This window comes from Cynocephalus volans, chromosome 3 (genome assembly GCF_027409185.1).
Source record: "Cynocephalus volans isolate mCynVol1 chromosome 3, mCynVol1.pri, whole genome shotgun sequence".
Lineage (NCBI taxonomy): Eukaryota > Metazoa > Chordata > Mammalia > Dermoptera > Cynocephalidae > Cynocephalus > Cynocephalus volans.
The window spans coordinates 24,860,378-24,871,804 of record NC_084462.1 but is presented as its reverse complement, the minus strand read 5'-3'; the positions used below and the strand labels follow the sequence as shown (position 1 = coordinate 24,871,804).

At 55.6% G+C, this 11,427-nt stretch overlaps 1 protein-coding gene across 1 annotated transcript; it reads right to left on the bottom strand.

The window, feature by feature from the left end:
* Window positions 1–250: 250 nt before the first annotated feature.
* On the bottom strand, window positions 251–9,645 carry PVRIG (PVR related immunoglobulin domain containing). The gene is given in 10 exon segments (XM_063089980.1): window positions 251–352; window positions 441–495; window positions 5,656–6,042; window positions 6,974–7,025; window positions 8,465–8,556; window positions 8,558–8,700; window positions 8,798–8,855; window positions 8,935–9,058; window positions 9,132–9,482; window positions 9,571–9,645. Coding segments are annotated over 10 exon segments (1,425 nt in total). The 5' UTR covers window positions 9,632–9,645.
* Between the last annotated feature and the right edge of the window lie 1,782 nt (window positions 9,646–11,427).

Here is an 11,427-nt window from a genome sequence, read left to right as displayed (position 1 = left end):
GCCCTGCTGGCTCCAGTCAGCAGGTCCTGCAGTCAGTCTCTGTCTCTGTTTCTCTATCTCCCCTTTTCTCTCATTCTCTGATTGTATCCCAGTCTCTGTCTTTCATCCCAGGGGACGGGGCTGTCCAGGACCAGCCCAGACTCTTTCATGAGCATGAGTCTCTGTCCATTTATTCCCCAGGATTCAGCTCTTAGGGAGGACGAGGAGGGAGACGTAGGTGGTCACATGCTGGTAGCCCCCAGCCCTAGCCTCAGATCTCCAGCTTGCCCTTCACTCTCTCCCTGCTCAGCAGGGCCTCCCCCACAGTCTCCAGGCCAAAGCCTGGCTGGCCCCTCCTGTCCCCAGCTGCTCCCTAGATGCAGAAACTGAAGACTCCTGAAGTTAGGGGTGAGGGTGCCTGACAGTCCTGTCTGCCGAGAGAGAGGAACTGGAGGCCTCACCTTGGCCCCCTGAATGCGAGACTGGATCTGCAGGGCCCTCTCTGTTCTCACCACCCTACAGAGGAGGACACCAAGGCTCAGTGAAGCCTTGCCCCAGCCACATGACTCTTCAGTGCTGGTCCAGAACTGGAACTCCAGTCCAGCTGAGTCACGAGCCTCCGCCTGCCAGGATGCTCTGGCCTGGCTGCATGGTGGCATCTCTGGGCCTCAGTCTGGAACTCCAAATCTCTGGTGGTGGGAGGGGAACCCCAGGAGGCTGTATTTCCCTACAGATCCTTAGGTGAGTCCATCCACAGCTGGGAGTTCCCTGGCTAATCCAGAACCTTCCTTGGACAGAGGGGGAAAGGAAGGTTCAAAGCAGTAAGAGTCACCCGTTACCCGGTCCCTGGGACCGTCTCTCATGGAGGGCACTGCTAGCCTGGGACTGGAGGTGGATGGGTGGGAGATGGGGGGCTGGGAGCAGGGGTGACCCACAGGGCTGGCTCTTTAGGAGGCTCTGCCCACGCCCTCCCCAGGAAGAGGTGGGCACTGGCTTGCTGAGTGGACCGTGGGAACGGGGAGACATGATTTCACCAGAGGAAGTGGTGTCCGCATTCTTAAGGTAGAAGGAAGCAGAGACGGATGTCCCTTCTTTGCAGTGTCTTCCCTAATCCTAATAGCCTCTCCCGCGCCCGGCCCGCGGCCAGCCAGCAGCCCCGCCCTCTCTGTGTCTGCTGCTCCTACCCTCGCACAGGAAGCCCTTTCCCTGAGCCAGGCCGTCAACACCCTTTGTCTCCTTCCCAGCTTCACGACACTCTGTATATGGACAGGATGGACATACTGTTATATCCATTTTACCCACGGGGAAACTGAGGCACGGAGTCTTTGGGCTGAATTGGTCCCAGCAAGAATGATGGGCAGAAGACAGGACAGGGACTCAGCAGGGCCTCGATAAGGTGGTCTGCCCTACCCAAAGACTGACTCTTGGGTTGCATTCCAGCCTTGCCACATGTAGTAAATGCATCTAATTTTACATTGCCTTGGCATCATTTTGAATGTAAGTTGAACTTCTCATACCAGATGCTGGGCTCTGTCGTTGACACAGTTTCTAGTTCTCTACTTCCTCCCATTTTCTCAGTGCGGTTGATCCAAATGTCTCTGCCTTAGGCAACTTCCTCCTGGTGACCGCCTCCTCAGGGGACAGCTAGATGCAGCCTGCTTGACTGGCCCTGCTGAGCCTACCACCGCCCATGAACTGTGCAGCTGCGCTGCAGTGAGCACCTCACAGTCACATCTTCACCTCCTGGAACCTCTGCCTGCATGCTTTAAACCTATCCATTAAAACTCCCTGCAGGAAACCTGTTTCGATAATGCCCTGAACCGAATAAAAGCATTGGCCCAAAGGTTTCTCTCTGTCTCTCCATGTGCTCCCTGACCTCTGTGTGTGTGGCCTCCAGGTGTGCTGTGTATCCCTCCAGACCTGTAAGTAATAAAATCTTTGTTTCCATCTTGTGTCTCTTCTAATCTTTGAAGGTGTGCTCTCCATCTTTAAGATCCTAATTTACAACACCCCACTAGCTGTGGGACCTGGCTAAAATGTCACTTGCTTGCCAGGCTGCCTAAGGAGGGACTAAACCCCACCAGGGGCACCACAGGCCAGCTGTTGTGGTGCACAGAACATTTACGAAACATGCTCTGAGTAACTTCCGCATGGTACATGTTGTCGAGGCATCTCCAAGACCCACTGTTGCCTTGTGCAGTCTCTCTCTATATAAGTTGCACATTTTATATCACTTTCAGGGCCCTGGGCTCAGTTGAATTCCCATGATGGATTCTATTGTGTGACCTGATTTCTGCTCAGGGATGGTGTGAGGCTTCCTAGGGCTTGTTCACCCTCCCGGCCCCCAACAGGAGTGACAGGGGCTGGGGATCAGCCTCCAGCTGAGGCTCTGTCACACTGGTGGATTTGGGGAGGAGGAGGGCCTAGAGTTTCTGATTCAAAGATGGTCAGAGCCGAAATGCAGTCCTATAGTCCATCAGGTGGCCATCAGGGAGGGTCAGAAGCAGAGTGTTCAGAGGCAGGGACAGGGTGGGGGGTGAGGGCCAGGGACCACATTTGAGATCCACTGCCTTAGATCTCACCAGTTCCCCAAGCTCTGTTCCCTTCACACTGGCCTCGTCCATCCCTGCCTGGCCCCTCACCTCTCAATGACTTCGTACTCTGTTCTCAGTTTCCTGCTAAGATCAAAAATAAGGCACAACTGTCTATTCTCACTACCTCTTTGCATTGTCCTGGAGGCTCTAGCCAGTGCAATAAGGCCAGAAAAAGCAATAAAAGTGTTCTATGTTTTCTTAGATTCTGTATTGCTGTTTTTGGCATCCATTCATCACAGGAATAATAGTATTTATATTTTCTTATTTTCTGCATTCTTGATGCTCTGGCATCTGCAGCCTCACTGACTGGGGAAAGACAGCCCCTTCCAGGACTAGCCAATTAAAAAATTTTTAAATCAAAATTTAAAATGAGCTCGTCAATTTCTACAAGAAAGCCTGCTGGAATTTTGATTAAAAATGCTTTGATTCTGTAGATCAGTGTGTGGAAATTGATCTCGTAACAAAGAACCTGCTGATCTATCAACACTGTATCTCTCCATCGACTTAGAACTTTGATTTCTCTCCTCCATATTTTGCATGCAGGTTTTGCCCCCCCTTAAGATGCCTCCTGGGCAGTGAAGAGGCATCAGCATGTCCGGCACCTCATTTGTCTTAGGCATTTCATTCCAGCTGTCTCTTACTGGCCCCTTGATTGTCATCCCTTCCCTGGAACTTGCTCTTTCCTCAACCTTCCATGTCGGGGAATGGCTGCCCCTGTCCCTAGCTGCTCAAGCTGGAAAACGGGGCCTTGGCCCTAAGCCCATCCATATCCTCTCTCCCCACAGCCAGGAACAATCCTGCCTCCACAACATATTTCGAATCCAGCTACTCCTTTCCCTCTACAGTCCCCCATCCCAGGCTCAGACACCCCATCTCCCATGTAGAGTATTAGCAGAGCTTCCTGACTGTTCTTTCTTCTACTCTTAACCCCCCACCCCAGTACGAATACTCAACCTTCTCTACTCAGCAGCCAGAGTGATCTTTTTAAAACATAAATCTGATCATTTTATTTCTCTGTTTAAAACCCATGAAGGGTTTCTACTGTCCCTATAATAAAATCCAAATTCTATCCATGGTCCCAGTCTATTGTGTTCACCTCATGTCCTCCTACTCCCTCCTTTGCTTACCTTGTTTCAAACACAACGACCCTCTTTGGACTTTTGCAATGTCAAACTCTTTCCAGCCGGAGGGCCTTTGCACCTGGCTTTCCCTGCCTGGAATGGTCTCCCCACAATCTTTGCCTAGACAACTTCCACTAGACTTAAGGTCTTATTTTGAATGTCAGCTACCCAGAGGAGGCCCCTTTATTCCTTCCCACAGCACCCTGATCTTTTCCCTTTAACATTCGTGATGTTGTTTGTTGGTTTATTGACATGCCCTGTTTAGAGTAGGACACATGAGACCTCACTTGCTCTGGAATCCTAGCACCTAGCACAGCGCCTGGTACCTTGTAGGAATTCAGTAAATATTTCTGAAGGAATGAAATGAAGACATGAGAATAGGGGAATGAGGAGGAGGTGGGAAGGGGGCTGGCAGGGGCCAGGAGAGGAGAGGGTGGGGGCCTTGCTCCTCTCTGTAGGCATCCCTGTGCAAAGTACCTTGCCAGTTATCCTCCAGGACATCTGACAGGTTGGTAGCCTCTTTCTGCCCACCCTCACCCTCCCATTGCCCTGTGCATCTGTATTAGTCCATTTCTGTTGCTTATAACAAAATTACCTGGAACTGGGTGATTTATAAAGAAAAAACTTATTGCTTACAGTTTTGGAGGCTTGGAAGTCCAAAGTCCAGGGAACACATTTGATGAAGGCCTTGGTGGTGGTGACAGTGACAGCAGGGTATCATATTGTGAAATGGCAGAGCAGAGAGAGCAAGAGACCAACCTCCTCATTCACTCCTTTCAAAACCCTCAGAACCACACCCATACCCACCATTATTAATCCATTCACTACTGCACAGTCCTACAATCTAATCACCTCTTCAAGGCCCCACCTTTTAATTACCGTAATAGAATTTCCCACCCTCAGCAGTAACAGCCGGGATTTAAACTTCAGTGGGGTTGGGGAGGGGGGTGGTGGAGAGGAGCATCTAATCTACAGCAGCATCCTCACCCTGCTGACCTGGCCAATCCTGGCAATAGTTATCTTGGGGGGTAGGACCACCAGTCCTGTTGTCTCTGCTGTTTTGCAATCACGGAGGAGACATGGCCACCCCGGCCCTGGACAACATTGTCCTGAACATGAGTTTCTGACTGCTGAGAACTCTGGAGATGGGTGGTGAGGGAGGCTGGGTGGGGGCAGTGGCAGGGACAAGGTGGCCAGGCACCTATAATCCCCTCCCGCTTTTTGTTATGGTAGCTAATGTGACAGTTTTATTCAGAGTGCCAGGCAATTGTGGCTTCAACCCTGCCCAGATATGCTGTTTAACAAGTACCATACCCTGGACTCTTCTCCAGACAGCCCAGCTCAGGGTGAGTTGTCTCAATTAACAGATTCTGAAAGGAAGCTGTTAGAAGAGGGTCCATCTATGGAAATTCCAGGTGTCACTGGCCCTCTTCCTCAAGGCTTGGCTGGAACTTGAGGTTGGAGAGCCCTCTGTCCCCCCACCCCATTGCTGGGTCCACAGACCTAATGTCCTATGCATTTGTGTGTCCCTGTGTTGGGGACGAGGGCGCAGCTTGTGGTTCCTCTCTTGGGAGTATTCCCCTATGGGGCGTGGGAGAGGCCCAGAGAACGGGAGCGAGGCAGTAGTCTAGCCCAGCTCCACTCTGGCCCCCATACGCCCCCACCCCATCCTGGCCAGAGCCATCTCCCCAGTCCTGCTGGTGCAGCCCTGACACAGCCTTCAGACAGATTCCTTTTCATAAGTTCCAGCCTCTGCTATTCACTGTTGAAGTCTCCTGGTCACCTCGATTCTAGGGTTGAGGCTCCGATGCTGCCCAGCACTCTGTGGCGCACCCAGCAAGGGTCAGTAACTTCCGGGCTGACCACCGGCTGGAGGTCACACATTTCACGGGCAATCACGGTGCCTGGTCCCAGTCTTCCCTCTGAGAGCGTGGCTCTTCCTGGCTGGTCTTGGGACGGGCCTTCGGCCGGGCAGGGAAGGGGCCTTGATGGGTGGCCTGGGGGGCCAGTACAGGTCGGTGACAGCTGAGGGGATGGAGACAAGAGGGGCGGGGACAGCCAGGATGGGCAGTGGGCCACGAGGAGGGCAGGAGCTGGCCTGCCAGCCTGCACTGAAGGAAAGGACGGCAGGGGGCTCCAGCGGGTCGGGCAGGAGGCGCCGGAACTGAACTATGGGCGACGGGGACTGGGAGGAGCTGCGGGATACAGGCGGTGGGACCGGGATGGGACTGGAGACAATCTCCAGAGTGGGGTCAGAGGGCGGTGGGGGCTGGACCCAGGCAGGAGAGTTCCAGGGCAAACAGACAGTCGGGGTCAGTGGGTTCTTGGGGACCAACTGCCAGGCGGTGCTGGTGGGAGAGAGGGACAGCTGGCGGCAGGAGGGAGTCACAGGCCGGGGCCGGAGGGTGATGTGGGGGGTGAGCTCGGGTCCCGGGATTGGAGTGGGCTGCCGGACCAGCCGCGGTGGAAAGGGGAGGGCGGGGCTGCGGCGCCCGGGCTCGCGAGCGCGGGTGGGTCACAACTCTGTCCCTGTCCCCCCCACCCCGCCTATGGCCTGTAGTCTTCTGCCCTGGGCGTCCGCCGACCCTCCCACTACGGCCCTCCGGGGACCGTTCGGTCCCTCCGCAGCTGTGTCAGCCGTGCCACATGCTGAAGACGCGCCGCGTCGGGGAGACACGCCCGAGAGTGGACGTGTCCAGGCCCAGGATGGCAGCAGCGTGCCTCCTGCTTTCTTTCCCCCCAAAGCCCCACTGCCTCCCTGTCCGGTGGCCCTGGCAGGCTGCCCAGCTGCTTTGCACATCAGGCTCAACGCCCGTTCCATGGACTTCCTGAAAATACCCATTGGGGTCGCTGTAGGTAAATAAGATACTCGAAGGGAGTTGCTTAGCACTTGGGAGTCTCCTGTTCTACAACCTTCACATGCCCCTCAGGCCTCCTCAGACTTAGCACTGAGCAAGGTGAGCCTCAGAGAGGTTAGGTGAGCCACATGGGGTCACACAGCCAGAGGGTGACCTCTGGGATTCAAACCCAGGTCTGTTCAAAGTTGCAATCTTATCTTGGAGTGTGGCTGGAGGCCTTTCCTAGATGCTTGGGGAAGCCTGAAGGGAGGAAGGAGGAGGGTCTGGGCTCAGTTCTGTCCCCTTGGCCAAGTCCCCTCTCTCTTGGGCCTCAATTTCCACACGTTTTGAATGAACAAACAATTCTAGAAAAGTGGCCTGGAGATGCTGATCTGGGGGTCTGTGGTCCAGACACACCCCCACAGCACAGCACACAGCTCACCTCTCAGCAGTCCCTTCCATCTGCTGCTGGTTCTGGCACTTGGGGCTGGGCACTGGGGAACAGGCTGGCTGTGGGGAGACTTTCTGAGTCTCGAGGTGTTTGGCTTCAAGTACCACAGGGACCAGGCTGGGCTGTGGCCTCCTGAGCTTGTGGAAGGTGGGCTCAGGCCAAGGGGAGTCTTCCCCTACTCCATGATGGGCTTGTGGCCCTGCCTGGGGGCCAGTGGTCCCTCAGAGCTCCCCCTCTGTCCCCTTTCTAGAAAAGCAAAACTTTCTAGGGGAGCCCACTCAGGCTTCCCCTGAGACCCTGCAAGTCCAATTGCCTCACACCCCTGTCCTGGGTCCAGACAGGGTCCCAAGGGTGCTGGGCCCTTATCTACTCCCTCCCCTGACCCTGCCTCCCTGACCCTCCCTGGGGACCTCTGAAGCACCCCTTCTTCTCTCCCTTGAGCCCCTAGACCTGGAGGGACCACTGAGCTCACTAGGCCAATGCTGAAGGCTTCTTGGAGGAGGAGGTTGACCACTGGCTGAGGAAGGCAGGCCTGACCACCCCTTTGCAGTGTGGCACTGGTGGCTGGATGGCACTGGGTCCTGAGAAGGCCACATCAGAGCATGCCTGAGTAAGTAGTCAGCTGGGTTGGCAAAAGATTCTGTGGTTGGACAGAGCCTCTGGCAGGCCCTCTCTGAGTGGGGCAGAGCAGGGGTGGTTCCTGGCCTGGCAGCTAGCACTGCCTGGGGTTTCCCCCATGCAGGCCAAAGGAAGAGGCCGAGTGCCAGGTGCCCCTCCCTCCCCACTAGTATTCGCCGAGCTGGGGTGCAGTCTTGGCCTGGCTCCAGGACCACTCTACCCCTTGCCATCTGGAACCTGCTGTGTTCCTGGGGAGCTTCGCAGCTTACAGAGCTGTCACCCACGTGTCTCATGTGGCTAAGGCGTGATGATGCCCATGCTGCTGGACTTGTTTCCAGGAAGAGGGTTGACTCCCTGAGAGTGGGACCCTCTGCCCTCTCTTTGGGCCAACCCCCCTGTCCCCTCTGGTTCTAAGCAGGCTCCTGCTTCCCTGAGCCTGCCTCTTACTCCTTAGCCCTCCATATGAGAAAAGGCCCAGCCAAGGCCCAAGTCAGAGAAACCACTTTGTTGATTGAGTTATGACATCACCTGGGAGGGCTGGGGAAGTACTTAAAACAGGAAATAACCTGGGATGGGGTTTTGTCACCTCACATACTCACACCTGTGCCCACACGTGCACACACGCTGACCACATCCGCAGCAAGTGGTCCTGGCCGGATATGTGTGGAGACGCTAATCGGAGGCCCAAGAATGAATCATGATGTGTGAGGACAGTGGGCGCCTGGGATGCAGATGCCCAACATGCGGGGGTGGGAGGGTTCCAGAGGCCTGGGAGGGGAAGAAGTCCAAGTGGACTTGGGGTATCGGTCATCAAACTCCTAAGTGCCCTTCCATGGCTCTCAGGGAAAGGGATATGGTTAGGGCCAGTGTGGGGCAGCCTCTCCCCTGCCTTCGCATAGAGCCCATTTTCAACAGAGATGAAACTGCTGCACACACAGGCTGGCAGAGATGCCCAGGGGTTCATGTGCAGTGTGGACAGGGAGTGGTGCCCATTGGGACAGTTGCTGGTGTGAGTGGACCATGTCCAGAGTTGCTGGGCAGAGGCTGTTGATGGTGGCATAGCAGGTGTGGAGAGAGGCCAGGGAAGCTTGGCTGTCTGCCTGATGTGGGGGGTGGAAGGTCAAGTGAGACTCCCCTCAGAGCCCATGCTCCAGCCCCATTCTTCTTCCCACTCCAAACACGATCCCTACTCCTCACCTGCGCTCGTGTCTGTGCCTGGGGGCTGGTGAGAGGTGGCTGAAGCTTAGCGACAGACCTGGGAGAGAGAAGGAATCAGAACAAAGCATGTGGCTAGCCTAGCAGTATGGGGACTTAGACTGGGGCGCAGGTCTCACCAATGCCTCTGCTGGCACAGGAGGTGGAGGATGTAAATGCAGCCGAAGAGGAGGACCACCAAGACCCCCAAGATCCTGGCCAGGTCCATCCTCAGAATGGGGGCTGAAGTTGGGGCAGGGAGCCCTGGGCACAGAGAGAGGTGTCAGATGGGCAGCCAGTGCCTAAGTCCCTTCCTGTCCCCTCTTTCCAATCCCACCTTGGTCTGAGCTGGGCAGGAGGTTCCCACAGGCCTCCTGAGAGCCCTCAGGGAAGGAAACAAACTTGCAGCAGAAGGTAGTGTTGGCACTGGGGCTTCTTGCCTCGGATCCCTCCAACATGAGGGAGACGCTGCTTCTGGTTTCCCAGCGGGCCTGGTGGGCAGGGGCTCACTGCTGGGTGCCGAATTCTGGGTGCAACACAGCCAGCCTGGTCCCTCCGGCACCATCGGGTCCCCCCCAGCCCACAGTCACCAGGGAGATGGAGCCAGACCCCAGGAATCCACAGCAAACAGCCAAGGACAGTTGCTCAGTGGCCTCCATCTGAACCTGCACCCACACCTCAGGGGTCCCTGTGGAATAAGGACAAGAAGGTCCACGGGCTGTTTCCACATTATTCCCCTCCCTATGTCCTCTGCCTCCTCTAGCCTCTCCACTCACCGGCAGTGATGCAGAGGGTCAGGAGCTCCCAGAGCAGGACCAAGGGCCAAAGCCGGTCCATCGCTCCTGTCCAGCCCAGGCTCTGGGGGCTGCAGGGACAGCACCGGTGATTCTCTTCTCAACAAAGGAAGCTTTCATGTTGTCAGCAGGCCCGGGAAGCCAGCAGCTTGCTGCAGCCCAGCCCTACTTCCTTCTCTCACGTCTGCCTCCCTTGGAGGTGGTGAACATAGTGGTTGATTCCCTCCTTAAAGTGACAGTGACAAGGCTTGCTCCATCCCCAAAGGCTGTGCTTCTGTGTGAGCACAGGTGCCCGCTACCAGCCCTGCCTGTGGGTATCAGTGGGGAGGGGTATGGAGGGCAGAGATACTGCAGGGGGATGCTGGATAGAACCTCCTTCCCTGCCCTGGGGAGGGAGCGGCACCTGGCTTCTCATTAGGAACAAGGCTCTCACCCCAGCCCCCTCGCCCATCTAAGGCGGAGGGAATGTGGAAAAACTTGGGAAGAGGAAGACGCTGTAAGCAGGAAAGCCAGCAGAGAGGTAACCTGAGTACTAGCTCGGCATGACCTGCCAGAGACCTAAGGTGGCCTCTCAACACCTTCCATATGCTAGCAAGTCTCATGTTTAAACCTGTAGCTGCAGGCGGCTGGCTGCCCACTCACTTCTCCTGGAGACTCCCACTGAGCTCTGCCCCATCTGCTGCTTCCCTTCTCACAGTTAATGGCAACTGACTTCCAGCTGCTCAGGCCCAGAGCATAGTCACCTTTGACTCTTCTATCTCCAATGTGCAGGCCTGCGGGCTTCCCATCCTGACCAGTTGACTGCTTCTGACCATTCCCATGGCCACCTCCCTGATTTGTCATCTTCTCTTGCCCGGAAGGGCAAGAATAATGTAAATTAGCCTAACTGGCCTTCCTGCAGTCAGTCCTCTATGCAGCAGCTGGCAGGATCCTTTCGTAACCCAAGCCAGACAGGCCACTGCCCTCCTTTGTGCACAGCCCTGCTTCACCCAGAGGCTGCTTCCAAGGCCCTCCACGCCCAGCCTGCTTCACCTCCCTGTCCCCCCCACCTCGCTGGCACAGCTATTTGTTGAATTAAAGCAACAGCATTTAGAGGTGGTGAGGAGGAGAACAGGCTGGCTCCTGCCCAAGAGGTGTGGACTGGGAGGCAGTGAGACCCTCCTTTGTGGCCTCTGTCTCTTCTGCTGTCTCTTCCCACAAAGTGTTACTCCAAATTCCTTTCCTGTTTATGTTCAGTTCCAATGCAAACTGACCAGAATGCTGCTGCATATGCAGCCACAGGTGGCCGTTTCCAGGGGTCAGGATGCTTTGTGTGCTGTGAGCCTGAATCTAGGTCCGTGTGAGAGCCAAGGGCCCATCTTGAGGACCATTTTGTCCAGGGTGTGATCAGAACTAAAGAAAGGGACCTATCCCAAGTCACCCGAGTCTTGGCTTGTCCTTCTGTCAAAGATTCAGCATCTGTTTCATCCTGTGGTGTTTGCCATAAACCCATTTAGTCCTTGGGAAAACTCTGTCACCTCATCCACTCCCTGCAGCCCATAAACTGGACTTCACAGGAGTCTACATCAGTAAGGCCTCCAGGTCATCACCTCACTGCCCCTGGCCCAGGCAGCATGCTCTTGGCCTTTGACCTTCTCCCAAGCCCAGTGTACCAATCTCCACACCTGGCTCAGATCTGCTTTCACTGTTTTCTCCACAAATGTCCCCACATCAGGGTGAGACCCATGCAGAGCTGACCCACCTCAGGGTGGGTGAAGAATGCCTGGGGCACTGGGGGCCACTGGCCTCAACCTCCCTAGTCTGTGAGCACCACGCTCAGCCAGTGAGCGAACCGGCCAT